General features: G+C 37.8%; 1 protein-coding gene across 2 annotated transcripts; it reads right to left on the reverse strand.

The window, feature by feature from the left end:
- Positions 1-375: 375 nt before the first annotated feature.
- Positions 376-18564, reverse strand: LOC128619075 (transmembrane and death domain protein 1-like). Of its 2 annotated transcripts, XR_008387873.1 has the most exons (6): positions 18141-18563; positions 15281-15460; positions 14731-14850; positions 13312-13464; positions 7085-7148; positions 2423-2556 (listed from the first exon to the last, which is right to left on the reverse strand). XR_008387873.1 is itself a non-coding variant. In XM_053642946.1 (5 exons), exons 1-5 carry the CDS (start codon positions 18211-18213, stop codon positions 2357-2359), a joined length of 726 nt encoding a protein of 241 aa, XP_053498921.1. In that variant the 5' UTR covers positions 18214-18564; the 3' UTR covers positions 376-2356. The 2 variants fall into 2 exon arrangements, 1 of the variants encoding a protein (XP_053498921.1); XM_053642946.1 differs by lacking the exon at positions 7085-7148 and having other exon boundaries at positions 376-2556; positions 18141-18564.
- Between the last annotated feature and the right edge of the window lie 287 nt (positions 18565-18851).

The following is an 18851-nucleotide window of genomic DNA, read 5'->3' on the forward strand; positions in this document are numbered from 1 at the left end:
CACTTTTGTTGCCAGCGGTTTAGACATTAATGGCTGTGTGTTATTTTGAGGGGACAGCAAATTTACACTGTTACACAAGCTGTACACTCACTACTTTACATTGTAGCAAAGTGTCATTTCTTCAGTGTTGTCATATTAAAAGATATAATCAAATATTTACAAAAGTGTGAGGGGTGTACTCACTTTTGTGAGATACTGTGTGTGTGTTTACATGTGTGTGTGTATATATATATATATATATATATATATATATATATAAAATATATTTATATTTATATATAAATATATATATATATAATTATATATATATATATATATATATATAATTCATTTATTTTAGTTTTTATTGTATATAAGTATTTATGTGTTATTTTTTTATGGATGCACAAAAAGCACTGAATTAGACTACAGTCCTCACTGTATTACTGAATTATACTACTCTCTCAGTGATTCGGAGATAATCCCAAGCTCCATTCATCAACCTTCTTTTCACATAAACTCTCCCCAGCTGAGCCTCCCTGAGCAAAATTATGATGTGAGCAACCATGAGCTACTAGCTATCAAACTTGCCTTGGAAGAGTGGAAAAACTGGCTAGAGGGGGCCGCTTATCAATTTGTAGTATTCACTGACCATAAGAGCTTTGAGTATCTTCACACAGCCAAACAGTTAAACCCCCGACAAGCTTCTTGGTCCCTGTGTTGTGCTCAATTTCAGTTTACCGTACCATATCACGTTGCTCCAAGAACATAAAAGCGGATGCCCTGTCCCATGTCTATTCCTGTGAATCCTGTGACATTGAAGAGGAGCACATTCTAACCCCACTCCTGTCTCATATGAGCTATCACTTGGGAGATGGACTGGGCCATACCCCCCTCATTCCCAATTAACAGGCTCTTTGTCCCTGAGCAGCTCAGAACAAAACTTATCATATGGGCCCACACCTCCTTGGTGACTGGTCACCTGGGCGCTCATCGTACATATCATCTCCTTACAGAAAAGTATTGGTGGCCACCCATGTTTGCTGACATACACCAGGTGGTGTCCTCCTGCACCATATGCGTGCAAGCCAAAGTGCCTCACTCCATGCCAGCTGGTAAACTTCTCCCACTACCCACACTACAGTGGCCCTGGTCCCACTTAATAAAAGACTTCCTCACTGACCTGTCAGACTCGGAGGGAAACACTGCCATCCTGGCAGTAATCAATTGCTTTTCACTATGTCGCTAAATCACTATGGTTAATCCTGCTCCCCAGCATACCTTCTTTTTCTTACCACAGCTGAGCTCCTGTTCTGTCATGTGTTCAGATATTTTGGAGTCCTGGAGAAAATAGTGAGTGACCGTCCCCTATTTACTTCCCATATGTGGGCTAGTTTTATGGGAAGCTGTAGTTAACTGTGAACCTAACTTCGGATATCATCCACAGGGTAATGGCCAGATAGAAAGAGCTAACAAAGAGGTGGGGCAGTTCCTTCAAACATTCTGTGCTGCCAATCCAGAAGACTGGGCCCAGTTCCTGCCATGCTTGGATACTAACCTCCACAATTCCTCTGGAATACCAATCCCACAGACTCATCAGCAGTGGATGACTGGTTTTGAAAAAGTGAACAGGTTTGGAAAAGCAATGACCAATGTCTGGAACAAGCTGCCCGAGTATACAAAGCCAATGCTGTCTGAAGGTGAGTGGAGAATCCTCAATATTAGCCAGGAGCTCAGGTCTGGCTCGCCACAAAAGATGTGAGACACTCACTAAGTTGTAATAAACTCTGGCCTTTAAATTTTTTTAAACAAATCACTGAAGTTATAAACTAGATTTACGTCATCACAGCCGCATTGCTCCATCCTTCCACATCTCCCGACTAAAGCCAGTTTTCCCTGGTCCCCTAATGAGGGACGTTCTACCATCTCCGTAACCCCACCTGTTCAGTATATGCTCAGTATTGTTTTTGTGCACCTGACATTACCAAGCCTTATTTCTCTGTTTGCTTATCTGGTTGTGACTCTGCTTTAATTTATTTTGTTCATGTTTCTGCCTTGCCTGATTTACAACTTGCCTCTTGTTTTGGATTTGTTTGTCTACGTTTCATTAAAGACGCTGTTTTACCTGCAACTGCGTCCATCTTGGCCTCCATTACGTGACTCTCTACACTAAAATATAATGGTAAAATCAATTACAGCACAACATTGTTTATGATCAATTTTATAGTATCTAATACTCATTAAAAAAAAATGCATCCTGGAGCTTTTGCCTTTCAGTTCTGTGGTTTCAGTGTAATCTTCTCTAATGCTAGCACAAAATCAAGGTGAAAGGAACACCGGTGTATATGGTGTTGCTCGTGTTGGGATTATCATTAGATTAAGATTGACTAGAGAGATCACATAGTGGTAGACATAAGATAAATAGCAATAAAGGTATGCCTAAGAGAAGTGCACAGCAAACTCCAAGGATGAGTCCATGGAACAGAGGCCATGCACCATCCAGCATGTGGTGCTGATAGGGTGGCATTGGTTGTCGCTCCATGACCAGGTCCAAATCCTTCCAGGACAAGCTCCTCACTGTATAACAGCAAAAACAACAAAAACAGCACAAATTACACAAAGAAATGGGAGAATGACTGTTTACAACTGTTATTAGTGATAACAGGACCTAACCTGTTTCACAGACAGAGGCTGTGAAACAAGACAGAATATGTGGGGGCCCCAGGCAAAATAAGTGCGTGGGGCCCCTCTGACAGATTTATGTTATGTTATGTCTTCATGTTACCCAGAGATATTGTTGTGACCCTTTATTTCTGTAGAGGAATCGCAGTAGACATGTGTTTAGAAGATTTCAGTTCTTTATTGAAAACAATCCTAAGAATATTGAAAAACAAATAAAGAAAGGGGCTACCCTACAATTGCTGAACACAGTCTCAAAACTGTGCCCCTTCTCCCTGTGAAATATGAACATTTTAACAAAATATTTCATAGGTTCCTACAGATATAATTATAATTACAATATACATTTAAAAGTAGTCAAAATATATCTAACAATACATAGTGTTTATTTTTTTACAGCTTCATGGTGTGTTTTACAAATATGAAGTCAAACCTCAGTGAGGAAGTAAAATGTCCATTTTCAACTAATGTTAACTAATATTAACTAACGTTTAAATTAACGTATAAACCAGGTGTGTTAGCTGAGCTTTTAATCATCTGGGGTCCAGATTCTTCTCCATCAAAAAACTTTTAAAAATTTACTTTGAAATGGACTTTTTACATGCATTTTTTTTTTTTTGGATGTGAGGGCTAATTGTGAAAATTGGACAAAAAGTTTAATTTATCATAAAACTTGCCTCGAATATTATTACTGTTTGTAGGACTACCAGACCGATAAAATATAAAACATTTTGGCTATCTAACATGAGACTAGGGTAGGTGTTGCTAGCCAAGGGGAGGCAAAACGAAGCCATCATTGTATGTGTTAAGCTGCTACAGTGCAATGCAAATTGTTATCTGTTCTTATGCCCTGCTCATATCATGTTCACGTGACTTGGAACTCATACAGACATTTACACACCTTGTTTTCGTGCTCAGCATGAGAGGATGTTAGTGTTTCAGTTTCAACCATTTTACTAGTAAATAACAAACAAACAAACACCAACAACAAAAAAACCCTCCATATATCCATTTCCCCTAACACTGAATGACTGTGTGACACTAGCAGAATTGAGACCTGGCAACCAATAAAGCAGGAGTATTTCCATGTGTTTTCCTGTAAAGCCTGTCTGATTGGTCTTGCCTCCATTCACTGAAGATACAAAATTACAGGCTGTCTTCTTTTACTGATGTTCAGTTATGTGGTGACAAACCTCTCCAAGTGGAGAATTACTCGGGGCTAAAGAAAAAATCTTCGGGGCTGCAGCCAAAAAATACCCAAGCCAGGTTACTCCCCTGGAATTAACTAATGTATTAACTAGCTTAAAGCATTGATTAATGGGAGCAAGAGACACAGTTCCGGTACTTGCCAAGTGGTGCCGCAGGTGTTGCATGCATCATTCCCTGTACCTATTACATTTCAGCCCACATTAAGAACTGTTAACAGTATTCAAAACATGCTAACCCTAAAACTGAAATTGGACGACTAGCTTTGGGTTTGTTTGTCTTTAATTATCCTTAATTCATTTGCCATTATCTCCATCAAATACAACTGTCCTGTTTCCTCTTTTCCTCCTCTTGTTGAGTTCCCTTGAGCTTCTGGCTGCCAGATAGGCTAATGTTTCAGATTCATTTTCAGGAATTAATTTTCAGGTTTGCGCATTAAGGAGTGGTGCAGGAGCATAAACGAGTCCTCAAACAAGATAGCATCCCGCAAAGGGTCCCATATTAAGGGGGTTGCTGAGATGTTGCACACATTTCGGATTATTTAAATGATCAACCCTCAGGGGCCCTCTCAGTATGCAGTTGGCTGCCTTGCCTGCCCTGTAGATACGTGTCTGTTCACAGATGTTCCACAATAAATGGAACTGTAGGCTGATTAAAAAGTATGACGTGTGGCTGTTTAATTAATAAAATTTCTAATCCTTTGGAAATGACTGTGGTATAAGAGAAATAAAAAAAACTTTGGGAGATGGTTTACAGGATTTTACAATGGCTTCGAACATTGCTCTGATTTTAGAACCCAGACTATCCTTTTTATTAGATGAATAATACACTTCAGGACATGCTGTTGTTGAATAAAAATCAACAGTGGGGTGATATAATCATATGTTGCCACCCTGAAGTTGATATTTATTTATTTATTTTTTGATAATGGAAAATGTCCAAAGGTCCTTCAGTGGGATATATATTGCTGTGGATTTGGATTAGTACCTGTACTGTATTGCCGTGCTCTGTCTGGTAGAAATGTACTAACAAGCAGCCTATTTGTTGCTTACTGATCACATGCTTAAATACGAGGATGTCCTGAATAACAGAAATTATTTATAATATCAATTAATTAGTATAAATGAACACATTACAAACTTTTTATAGATAACATTAATAATATTTATCAACACTTTCCTGTTAAACTTAATTCTAGTGATTTCTAATGACTGTAACCTTTTCTGAAATGACTCTTTCCTGACGCAGTTTATCAGTAATTACTGTACATTTTCACTGAAATTACAACTGTAACGGCAAAGTGGCACAATTGCAACATTGCATGTGTCCACTCAAAAACATTGTAAACTTACATATACACCAGGAAAAAACAAAGTTAAACCATCATCCATTCATTACTCCATGTGTGGGTAGCTTGGAAAATGTTAAGTAATTACAATAGATGGGCAGCATGGTGGCTCAGCCAATAGTGTTGCTGCCCCACAGTTCTAGGGTCCCAGATTCAATCCTGAGCTTGGGTGGTGATTGTGTAGATTTTTGCATGTCCTCCCTGTGTCCCATGGGTTTCCACTAGGTTCTCCGGTTTTCTCCAACCCCCCAAAACATGCCATTGTGTGGCCTGGCTAAGATAAATTGCCCATAGTTGTGAATGTATCCCATAAGGGTGTATTCCTGCCTCATGCCCAATGTTCCTGGGATAGGCCCCAGATACACTATGATCCTGACAAAGATAAATCGCTCTGTTATGGAAATGCTGGAAAAGAATTGAGACTATGATTCCCATCAGCCACTGCACCTAGTCACATGTCTGCATTCACCTGATTCATGTTTTTGATTAATTAGCGTGTGTGTGTGTGTGTGTGTGTGTGTGTGTGTGTGTGTATAGTCATGTTTTGCACTGCACTGGTTGTCTTACATTTGTCTTTCTTTGCCACATTATGCTTACTGTCTCTTGATTTTTGTTTCCTGTGTGTTTCCTTGTCCTTGTACCTTGCCATGAGTCATAGTTCCTGTCTTGTCTATAGTTTTAGTGCTTTATTAAACTTTATATATTCAGACTTCATTTGCCTCTGCCTCCACTCTGTATTATCTGACGATGCCAAAAAAGAAGCACAGAGATGTGCATTTAAAAGCATTAGACAAATCAGAACTCTTTGATGACAACATACTCTGCCCAGATTACCCAAAAATAGAACTCTGACAATAATTCAACTTGTCATATTTGGAGAAAGAAGGGTTGCGCTTATGTTGCCAGAACACTGTACCTACAGTGAAGTACAGAGGTGGGAATATCATGATATGGGGCTGGTTCTGGTACTGGGGCATTATACATAATCGTAGGAAACATGAATCGAACGATTTACTGGGACATCTTAGAAGAGAATTAATCTCAGCATTAAAGACAATGGTCCCCAAAACACCACCAAAATAATACAAGGCCTTGCATGGCCTGGTCAATGAATCCCACTAAAGATTTATGGAGGATGTTGAAATTGTGAGTCCCTTCTCAGAGACAAAATAGCAAATATCTTTGACACCTACAGTAGGGGAAATAACTATTGAACATTTTTTTCAGTAAATATATTTCCAATGAGGTTATTCACATGACATTTCCACCAGACATCAGTATTAACTCAAGAAATCTGGAAATATAAAGAATTCACAACAATACCATCAATATGTTTTGCAACAATAAGGTTGTGAAGGTCTTGGGAGAGCTCATTGCTTTTAATCCATCATAAGATGTTTGTGTGACACCTTGGTAATGAAAAGCCTTTTTATAGACCATCAATTTACTAACCCAGCTGATATTAACTTGCACAGATAGGAGGTATAATTACTTACGGATTTCAGCTGGTTCCTTGTCTTACCTTGCCTTGGAGAACTGCTTTTTCTTAGCATGTTTGCTACTTTTTTCCTGTGTCATTCCACTTTATTACACATAACTTCATTTATGGACTTTAATGTTGTGAATTCTTTATATTTCCAGATTTCTTGAGTTAATACTGATGTCTGGTGAAAATTTCATGTGAATTGCCTCATTGGAAATATATTTACTGAATTATTTTTTTTGACGCAGTATAGAATCTACTGTAACTTTTTCTGTGTAGGTAATTTGAATTAACATTATTTGCACCACAGATACATCAGCAGCTCCATCACTATCATCTGGGCTTGTTGAGGTCATAAACAAGTCTGTAAGTTTGGCGCATTTACTTACGTATTTCTTGTATCTTACTTGCGTCCAATCAGGGATATCGGAGGGCCGCTTTCCTTGTCTCATCCTGTATAGGGAGGCACAGGCGTGTGTGTGTGAGTGAGAGAGAGAGAGAGAGAGAGAGAGAGAGAGAGAGAGAGAGAGCGAGAGTGAGAGCGAGAGAACGAACACCAGTGGCCTGGCAGGAATTGTTCCGGTTCCCCCAATTAACATGCAACAGGGGCTTGGGTTCAGTGATTTTCACTGCAAGACACTCAAATGACTCAAGCTTGGTTTACATTGTATGATATTCAGCCCAATTTTGCTGTCACAGGCACAATTGTACATCGCAAAGGATATGGTCATGCGTTGAGATTGGTGGTCTTAGAATGTATAATGTGACATGCTCAACAGTGGAAGATTCAGTGCAACTGCGACCAAAGACAGTTGATGACAAAGTTCTGGCAGTGTCACAAAATGTTGGTTAAAAGCTCAGAGTGTAACCTTTGTTATGACACTTATCAAATCTACCAATAGGAAGATGGCATATGATTACACAAAACTCATTGGACAGCTACAAACATGGTAGTGTGGCAATGGCATAGTGTAAACAAAACATAGGGTATTTAAATGAAGAGCATTGTAGCAGCAGTTTGTATAATGTCTCATCACACTTACAGTGCCGTGAAAAAAGTATTTTCTGATTTATTCTGTTTTTGTGTATCTCGTATTCTAAATAGTTTTAGATCTTCAACAACAGAGGTTCTCAACCTTTTGCAACTAAAGCCCCCCCAGCCTTCCCTATCATGTGGCATAATCTTTAATCTGTTTGTGATATAGATATATTTTTTTATTTTGCTTTTGTGTTGTTGTACTTTTTTCATTACTTTTCATAACTTGTTATTTTTTTTAATAACTTTTATGACTTTTATAAAACTATATAATGGACAGGTATGGAACATGAATGATCAAAAATGTTTCTGAACACTATAATTACTTTGAACAAGAGAACTAGGCTGTAATAACGTGGACTATTTTAAATGTAAAACATGTTGCATTCTATTCGTCTTGCATTCTAAAAACATTCGCATGTGAATTATGTAAATTGGGACAAAGGCACGTCTCGTTATCCATGACGCTGTTAAATCTCCGGCTCTCAGTCCCTCACTGAACAGAGGAGACTCAGAGAGAGGTGAGCGTGCAGCGGAAAAGCAGGACCTCGTGCTTGCAGGACAGTAGTGCTGATATTTGGAAAGTCGCTAAGGTTTGTCCAAAAAGTCGCTAGATTTGTCACTAGGCGCTAAAAAAAAAAAGTCACTAAAGGGGTCTGAAAGTGGCTAAGTAGGGAACACTGGTCTGCACTGACAGCGACATAAAAGGCAGCTAAGCTCCGCCTCTCCTCAGCAAAAAGAAAATGAAGCGGGAGAAAGAACGCATGGTTTTTCATTTATGCACATTCTATTTTTATAAAACAATAAAATACACGAGTACCCAAATGATGCCCTGTCTGTTTTTTTCCTGAACAAATTTGCGCCCCCCCTTCCGATCTCTCCATGCCCCCCCCGGTGAGAACCATTGAAATACAACATAAAACAAAGGCAACTTGAGCAAACACACAGCACGGTTTTTTTTATTGAAGCAAAAAAAAGTTATCCAACACCTATCACCCATGTGAAAAACTAATTGTCCCCTTGAACTTAAAATCTGGTTGTGCCACCTTTAGCAGCAATAAATGCAACCAAATGCTTCTGATAACTGGAGATCAGTCTTTCACTTACTTCTAGGACTAGGACTTACTCCTATGCTTTGGATCAATATCTTGCTGCATAATCCAATTGTGCTTGAGTTTTAGTTAGTTAGTTACAGTTACATTAATATAGCGCTTTTTCTAGACACTCAAAGTGCTTTTGCATAGTAATGGGGAGATCTCCTCAACCACCACTAGTGTGTAGCATCCACCTGGATGATGTGACAGCAGCCAAAGTGTTTATTAATGGAGAGGAGTGAGTGATGTAGCCAATTCAGAGATGGGGATTATTAGGAGGTCATGATAGACAAGGGCAAATTTCTCCAGGACAACGTGGTATACCCCTACTCTTTTACGATAAGTGTCCTGGGGTTTTTAATGACCAAAGAGAGTCAGGACCTCTGTTTAACGGTGCTGGATTATTATTATTTTTTATTATTATTATTATTTTTTTTACAGTATAGTGTCCCCATCACTATACTGGGGCATTAGGCCCCACACAGACCACAGGGTGACCATGCCTGCTGTCCTCACTAATACCACTACCAGCACCAACCTTAATTTTCCCCAGGAGGTCTCCAATCCAGGTACTGGCCAGGCTTAACCCTGCTTAGCTTCAGTGGGAAACCAGGTGGGGACTGCAGGGAGATATGGCTCTGTCCATACTTACGGTCTGAAGACCGGACATTCTCCATTAGGATTTTGTGGTAGAGAGCAGAATTCATGTTTCCTTCAATTATTGCAAGTTGCCCAGGCCCCGAAGCAGCAAAGCAGCCCCACACCATCACCCTGCCTTCACCATGCTTGAGCACAAGTATGATATTCTTTTTGTGGAATTCTGTGTTTGGTTTATGCCAGGTGTAATGAGACCCCTGTCTTCCAAACAGTTCCACTTTTGACTCATCACTACACAGAACATTCTCCCAAAAGGTTTGAGGATCATCAAGGTGTGTTTTGGCAAAATTCAGATGAGCCTTAATGTTCTTCTGGGCTAGCAGTGGTTTTCACTTTGCCACTCTTCAAATGGATGACATTTGGCCCTGTGTCTTTCTGATAGTGGAGTCATGAACAGTGACCTTTATTGATGCAAGAGAGGCCTGTAGGTCCTTTGTTGTGATTCTTTTGTGACTTCCTGGATGAGTAGTTGCTGTGCTCTTGGAGGAATTTTGGAAGGTCAGCCACTTCTGGGAAGTTTTACTACTGTGCTGAGTTTTTCCATTTGGAGATAATGGCTCTCACTGTAGTTCTCTGGAGTCCCAGACCCTTTGAAATAGCTTTGTAACCCTTCCCAGACTGATGTATTTCAATCACCTTCCTCATTATTTCTGGAATTTCTTTCAATTTTGGCAAAGTGTTACTGGATAAGACCTTTTAACCAACTTCATGCTGTTGAAAAAGTTCTGTTTAAGTGTTGATTTAATTGAACAGTGTTTACTGTAATCAGGCCTGGTTGTGTCTAGTCCAGCTGAACCCCATTATGAATATAGTTTCATAGATTTGGGGAATTAGTAACTACGGGGGAAAATACATTTTCACACAGGCCCGGTTGGTATTGGATAAGCTTTTTGCATCAATAAATAGCATTATCATTTAAAACTGTATGTTGTGTTTACTCAGGTTGCCTTTGTTTTATCTTGGATTTTGTTTTAATTTCTGAAACAATTTAGTGTTACATGCACAAAAACAAGGGAAATCAGGCCAAAACTTTTTCACAGCACTGTGTATTATGACAGGACAAAAAGAAATGTGACATGGAAAGAAACTGAGAATGAATTATAGCTTTCAGGTGTGTAGCTAGCTAATTAGCATGCAAATAGAGTTTCATAGAGTTTATGTACTTTTATGACAATGTGAAACTATTTTTATAATGATGGCCTTTATTGATCACATATACACAGTAAAATTCTTTTCTTTCCCCAGCATGTTAGGGTCAGATATGATGCAGCACCACTAGAGTAGAGAGGGTTAAGGGCCTTGCTCAAGGGCCCAACAGCGGCAGCTTGGCAGTGCTGGGGCTTGAACCACCAACCTTCCGGTCAGTAATCCAGCACCTTAACCACTAAGCCACCACTGCTTTGCTGCACACCCAGTATGGCACAAGATACTGTAATAGCTACCTTCATGGTTTAATCTGACATGAACACGTGTTTCATGGTTTAATTAACATGAGCACAGTCTGTTAGAGTTCTTATTGTGATCATCTTATATGGTGCAACAATTAATAATCGTAAAAGACTGTTTGAATCACACAGTATAAAACCGGCTTTAGATAATGTGGGGGTGAGGCTTGGTTCGAAGCAAATTGTTTGGCCGTTGCTATGCTTCATTCAGACATATAAATGTTATGTTCCACCATTGCATTGGAGATAAACAAAGCCTTATTGTTCAGTATACAGCTGTTTAACAACGCAAACTTGGCATTCATAGACATAGTCCAGTTAGATTGAAATATCCAATCAGAGTCTGTTTGGGCAATTCTTATGCATATAAAAAGCCAACAAATACAATACTGTGTGAAAGTCTTAGTCTTATTTTTAATACAAATTGTGTTATAGATGTTTATTTTATGATTTCTGCATTATTGAGTCAGTAGAACATTTTATATTTCCAAACATTACTTTTTGAACAAAACTTTTTCCACAGTAAACCAAATTTCTTATAAAACTGCACAAATTGTAACTTCGACTACAGATGATGTTTTAAGTAGAGTTGCCACACCAGATATTGACTTTGTTTAGTTTATTACTGTTTTCTGCTCTTTATAGTTTTTTTTTTTTATGTAGAAACATTTAATTTGATTATTTTAATGTACGTATTTTGCACAGTACTGCATAAACTGACTATCTTGTTTGTCCTGCATGCAATGTTATAAGGACTATTGTTATAAGGACTGGGGCTTATTATTATTATTATTATTATTATTATTATTATTATTATTATTATCAGTAGTAGTAGTAGTAGTGGTGGTGGTGGTAGTTCATGCATCTTTCCATTAACTGTTAAATTTCAGTGAAACATTGTGCTTCATTTATGTTAACAATTTTACTAAAGTGAATTTAGAAAATGTTTTTATAGACCAATCCAATCTACAAGTTCCCAACAAATTTACAAAGTTTACAAAGGAGATCAGTAATGTTGGTTTTCTGTATACTCATGTGGAAATGTTGATAAATGCCAGTTACCATGTTCATGGCACAGCTGCTTTACATTTAGTGACACCCACAAAACTCCATAAAAATCGTCTGGATAACGCATGTAAGGGAATGAGATGTTGCGTGAGCTTCACGCTGTGGGAAGTGCCCTTGCGCATGACCGCTATCATGCCTATTTATAGGCCTCCCGTGGTCGGGTTATGTGGCATTTCACGCATTGCGTGACTATAAAATGACACCTGTAAACCATGTCATCAGCTTCTCTTTGTCTGAAGCAAAGATGCAATTTACAGGCATACCCCAGTATGACAAAACTACGCAACGTCTCATTCCCTTCTCAAGGAACGGGGTAACCCAGATGTTGCCTTTCAAAGGGAAACTTAACGTTGCGTGAGCTTCACACTTCACACACAATCACTCATTAAAACACAGTGGGTCTTTTTCATTACATGTTCGTTTTTATTCCCCTAGTAACTTTCGATAACGACAGACGTTAAAATCAGACAGAAATATGGATGCAGTGGCAGTCTTAAACTCAGCAAAAGTATTCCGATTCATTCGGAACTGACTGACGTTAGCTTACGTGCTAACAAGCGTGCTAACAGGTTGGGGAAAAAAACGTATCATGAGGCGCCGCACCAAAGATTTGGTATTGGGAAAAAGGTCACGACAGCTTGAGAGACGTCTGTGGTCTCACTCCAGTGTATGGGAAATTAGCGGATTTCCAATTCTTGTGAGGTTTAGGGGCCATTTACATGTCGCGCCTAAAAACGCATGGAAAACGCTTGCACTCCCGTGGTGTCTGCCGTTGCTAAGTTTTAGCACAGGATGCAGTGCTGCAAATCCCTTGCAGGAGCTCTGCTACTAAAGAGAGAAAGAAAGAACTCTCTTTTTATTCCTAGATCTTATTTAAAGTTGCTCTTTTTTTTTGGCCTTTTTGTAGTTGACTTAATTGTGTAAAAGTTGACTATTTATTTAAAGTTTACTCTTTTTATTTAATGTTGCCTCTTTTTTATATAAAATAGAAGTTGTTTTTCTAAGGTTTACTCTTTTTTCTTAAACTTGACTCTTTTTTTATTTAAAATCGACTCATTTTTTAGGTTCCTTGCCCTTCAAGGTTACCATCACATTTATATGATTCAGTTTCAGATCAAAGTTCACATTAGTGAGTCTCCATATGTAAATTTACGCAAAATATTTTTCTAATGCAATGGATTTTTTTTTTTATAATGCTCCTGTGAACGATTTATGAATAAATTCGATTGTGTCCAGTTTGATAAATGAGGCCTTGAACATTTTTAAACTGTCATTTAAAGCAGTGTTCCAAAGCATTAATAATGCAATGTACTTACCTTGTTTTGCAGAATGATGTGTTTCTTTGTGACTTGTTTCCTCAGCTTGTGAGCGCATAAAATGGGATGTCATTTTGCTGACCTGCTCATGGTATTCCTCAACAAAGCGTTGCATGGCCAGAATCTTGTCCTGGTTAATGTTCTTTCCCATCTCTACAAGATCAACAACAGGCAGTCGTTTTAATTAACAAGCATAATTATTACTTCAGTGCCATTGTTTTACAGAATTAAAAACTTATTAATAAATAATAATTCAAAATAATTAAAGATTCATATTATATACAAATAGGTTTTGTAGTTCCCATAGTCAAAGGATCCCTTCAGCCTAAGCAGTTGCTTTGCCATTTATTTCATACATTGGCTTGTGCAATTTCTGCAGCACAATGAATAGTTTCAAATGAGATTAACAGCCAAGTTTATAAATCTTGCAAGTATAATGAAGCACACTCAGACTCAAACTCAGCAGCATAAGGATATAATTTGCCTCTGCAGTATAGCTTCCTTGTGTCAGACTATTTACAATCTGACACACACACACACACACACACACACACACACACACACACACACACACACACACACACACAACAAATCTGAAAAAGCTTGGGTAATTGCAGCATGGTTCACTTCACAAACATGAGAATGTCTGTTTCTATACAAGAAAATCACTTTCTCAGCCATTCACTGCTTTCACTGAAGAATTATTTTGAGTTGTCATTCTCTCTTTCTCTCTCTCTCTCTCTCTCTCTCTCTCCATAACAAGGGCTAATGAACAAACAGATGGACAGTGATGAATTTAGTGAATTTGTCAGCTTCAGCAAACCTGCTGTCAGATCATTTACACCTTCTCATAGCCACTCAGCTGTAGAGTTGTGTGCATGCTCTGGAGTCTAGTTAATGCTTGTTTACTGATTGCCTGTCTCACGTTTCTGAGTATTGTCTAGCCCCTTGGTTTGTCGGTTTCATTGATTTGAATAAAACCAGAAAACCAGTCTTGTGTCCATCTGTGTTTCATGCACACTTAAGTGTATGACTGTTGTTCTGATTGTGTGAAAACTGAGTTGTGAGTTCCTCACGTACTTGTAGATGGTTGGATATCATGGAGCCCAAAAAAAAACATGAGAATATTTAATGTTGCCCAGTTGATTTTCCACTAATGGTACACTTTTAAAAACAATGAAGTATGACATATTATGAGGACTGCTTAGGTACACTTAATGTTCCACTGCAACTGAAATCCTCAATTAGTATCATATTTTTTAAACATTTATCTGAACTTATCAAAGAGGATTGGTGGGAGGAGTCAAAATTACTAATTTGGTGTCTGTGTGTGTGTGTGTGTGTGTGTGTGTGTGTGTGAGAGAGAGAGAGAGAGAGAGAGAGAGAGAGAGAGAGCGAGCGCATGTGCACATAGCTAACCTACTGCAATGTCAGTCCTTCCGATCTGTTGAAGAGTGCTATACAGGCTGTCGTAGTACATTTGCTCATCATGAGTCTTCAGCCAGTCTATCAGAGCTGGATGACAGTGGGACTCTTTATCTGACACACACACACACACACACACACACAGACAGACAGAGTATAACACACAGATAGTTGCAGTCCAGCCTGGCACATTAAGAGCTGTCAGTGAAACCTTCATATGACTCCCTCTCACACAATTAAACAATTTCTTTCCCTTCTATTGCTTCTAGAGCTGTGTGGGTTAATTGACAGAATCACCCTGCTGAAGGATTTTACTGAATATTTTATTGGTAGCAACCTGCACTCTAGTTTATTTCTAGTGATGAGCACACACATGACATTAAGTCTTCAGGTAAACCATAAAGATAATGTGTCTTTGTTTTGTTTTGTTATTAGAATACAATGAGCACTATTTCATCCTGTACACCAGATCAAATCTCTGATTTGTGGCTTCTGTGTTTGTGAAGAAATTGGTGTTAAAAAATTTGTGACATAATTTCTGTACCTGTATCTCTTGGCGTGCGGGACGGCAGTCTGAATTGGTTTGTCTCTTCATATACGCGATCGGGCCGATTGAAGATGTGTTCCTCTGGGTTGGACAGGGTCATGAGCAGCTTTTCACACTCATGAACTGTCAGCAGCTCCACCAGTCGCTGCAACTGATAGGATCCTATCTCCTCCTCCACTGAGGCCATTGAATAGTCATGGTTATTCCCTCCACTTACTTTGTACCTGAATGCAGTTATTGACTATAGCAAGGACCATACTTCGGTGTAGTGCTATGTTCATTCAACCTGAACGGGAACCTCGGACTAATTTATATCTGGTAAATAAATTACATTGGTGAGGTATATAAAAATACTATAGCTGAAAAAATGCAGAACTCAGTAAATCACCCCTTCCCTTTTCTATATTGTGTCATTACAAGATTGTTCATTTCGTCTAAGCCTTGTAAATAGGCTAATCCACAAACTCAACTGTCTTATGCAACATGTTAGCAAATGGGAAAAAAGAACTAATAGTCGGAGACCATCTACATTTCAACATTTCAGTGGGTGTGGAAGGTATTACTGTGAACATACAGCAGACCAAAGCATTTTTAAAAATGGGGAAATATTACTTTACCTAGATCATAATATATATATATATATATATATATATATATATATATATATATATATATATATATATATATATATATAATCAATTAGAGATATTTCAGGCCAATTCTGCATGTTAATGCACTACTAAACCATCCTAGTCCCCACACAGAGACAGCTTCCCTGGTTGCCCCCTTGTGACAGTGGGGCTGGTAATGAGACTAACACATATCTGGAACTATCAGGGCTCCAGGCAAAAAAAAAAAATAAATTAAAAATCTAGGAGCCAATGGCTCCTAAACCCAAAATATTTAGGCGCCAAATCAAATTTTCAGTTGCCAAAATATAGTGATGTCATAGGACATATGATGATATCATTGTTAAAGGCTACCTCACACTGCCTTTTCTTTCCCCTCTGTACTGTCTGCCTTTGTTTATTCTGCCTCCCATAGTTTACACCATGTATTATTTACATACACAATATGTGTAATGTTCAGTATATCATATTGAATCATATTATCGTAAATACTTAAATGTCCAGTCATTTGTTTCTTTTTTTTTTTCTTCTTCTTCACTTTTTTATTCAACTATGTATAATTAGTTGTTTCCTGCTTATTCAGGCTCCAGAGTCATGTAGGCTGCATTGAATTTTATTTTCAATTCCCTCATCTCTTTTTCTGTGACTTTATCACTAGCACGTTGCACTGCTGTCACGGTTGTTGTGGCACTAGGGGCAGACCTAGCAATGACACAATCCCTGGCGTTCTCATGTTTTTTTAGTCTCCATGCTTCTTCACGGTTTCTTTTTTAAAATGACTCGAACTGGTAATGAACTGTTTTACCAGCAATATCTTGTCCTGCTTTAGCACCAAAAGGTGCAGTACATTTTCCCATTGTCATAAGTTATGACTCATAATGTATCATGAAGTAGAGGAGGCAGGGTTTGGACGGGCAGGGAATGAGGAAAATACTTTTTCTTTTAGAAAAAATAAATATTTTTTCTTCTCAGCTGGCCAACGTTAGTTAACTGCGCAGTTAGCTAGCCTACATAACGGATACATTCAAATTCCAACGAACTAAACCACATCAGAATAAATTAAACACCTTTAATAAAGTTAACACTTCCAACTTTTTAACCCGATAAACGTGACGTTAAAGCTGTTTCTGTTCATCTACGCAGCCGACGCTTCAACCCCTACAGGACAAGAGTGCAGAGTATATTTACTGGAAAGTATACAGGAGTGCTAGGGAAGGTACACGCATGCGCAGTAGGAGATGAGAGTTCAGTAGCCGAACACAAGACGTGTCGTCATTTCTATTTAATTTGTTTTTAAATTTTGTTTGTGGGTAACGGTGGCCACTGACGACTGGCAGAAAAAAACATGGTCGCAAAATTAAAAAGTTAATCGCATTGGCGACCATTTTAGTCGCCATCTGGAACCCTGAACTATGCCAAAAAATAATCATGCTAATATGCTAACGACAACAAGATTTGTAATCAGGCAACATTGATTAATAGTGTGGGTTTTTTTTTTTTCAAATATTTACAAATTTAGTACTGAAACAAATTTATGTTCAAATTCATAATATGATATACAGTAAAATTACATTTCAAAATGAAATGATGAGAACACATCATATACAGGTGGTCTGATGTTACCTGATATGCCTTACTTAAAATTAAAATTCACCTACTGAAATATGTGATAATGTTGGAATGATTATATTAACCTTAATCTACAGTATGATATTGCAATTTAAAATGATGACATCCCATGTGGAAATGTCTTTAAAGGCATAGCAGTACAAGTTGTAGCTATGAGAAGAGTGACAATACTGTCTTCTACGAATTAGTTCATCTTCCATTGTCAATATATTACTAATTCTTTAATGCCAATCATACCACGGTACTACTGAATCCTTATATCTGATGGGTCTGAAGGCATTGATTAATTTTCTACAGCAGCTCTGATAGTAATGCCAGCTGTAACACAAATGCACACATTCTAATATTATTGTTTCTCTAGTAATAACTAACACAGAGACTCTGTATCAATCTACATTTTTTTGTCTTATTAACATCAGATGATAAAAAAATGATGAAGGGATGAATGTTTATAGCTGTTATGAGTTATAAATCATAACAAGAATGTTATTTCGTGTACATTCCACAACATTAAATGTAAAATGTTAACACATGTAAATAAAATGTAAAATTGTATACACAAAAAACTGAAATTGTTGATAAACTGCTACATTTCTCACCTGTATCTTCACTGAGGCTTGGACTTAGGAGGAGGAAAAATAGTGCAGTTATCATCATCCGAGTATAAATCATGTTTTGATATTTTTTGAATTGTCTTTATTTTTAAAAAGCCTCTGTGTTCTAGAATCATGATGCAAGACATTCTATTCCTCTGAGGATGGATGAATTAGTTGGACCAGATTGTGTTGAAGGAAAAGCCTGTGTTAAAGGCCTGAATATAGTCGGGCTCTTTTCCAAGGATATCTTGTTCGTTCTCTCAAAGGAAGATTTTGGCACTCTGTATTAATGAGAATTTGCTATTAAGCATTTAAAACAAAATTCATAACTGTCAATACTGTAAGTAAATAAGATTTTGTTTCTCAAACCTTTGTAATCTTGTAGTGTAGTATTTATAATGAACATTTTCTTATATGGAAAACTTTTAATTTAATATCAATACATAATTCAGTATGTAATAATATAAGTCATTAAAAAAACTAAAATATTATCTTATTGCAAATATGTAGCTAGAACATTCACTGAGCAATAAAAATACAGTGAGAATGTAAAACCCCAGTTAATATTCAAAGAGAAAAATAGAATGCCCATTTTGAAGCAGAACATGCTTTTCCACCAAAAGCATACATATATGGTATATTGCCCTGGTTGCATTCAGCTCTCTATTGTATGTCTATTGTATAGCTATTGAAAGCAGTTCCATACATACAACC

Source organism: Ictalurus furcatus, chromosome 15 (assembly GCF_023375685.1).
Source record: "Ictalurus furcatus strain D&B chromosome 15, Billie_1.0, whole genome shotgun sequence".
NCBI classification, from domain to species: Eukaryota; Metazoa; Chordata; class Actinopteri; order Siluriformes; family Ictaluridae; genus Ictalurus; species Ictalurus furcatus.

What these genes read in the sequence shown, in the direction of transcription:
- LOC128619075 (XM_053642946.1), bottom strand. Translation starts at nt 18,213, where the DNA reads ATGATTTATACTCGGATGATGATAACTGCACTATTTTTCCTCCTCCTA. An exon ending in AAGCCTCAGTGAAGATACAG is followed by an intron (nt 15,461 to 18,140) that starts GTGAGAAATGTA and finishes CAATGGCCTCAG; the next exon opens with TGGAGGAGGAGATAGGATCC. An exon ending in AAGGACTGACATTGCAGTAG is followed by an intron (nt 13,465 to 14,730) that starts GTTAGCTATGTG and finishes TTGATCTTGTAG; the next exon opens with AGATGGGAAAGAACATTAAC.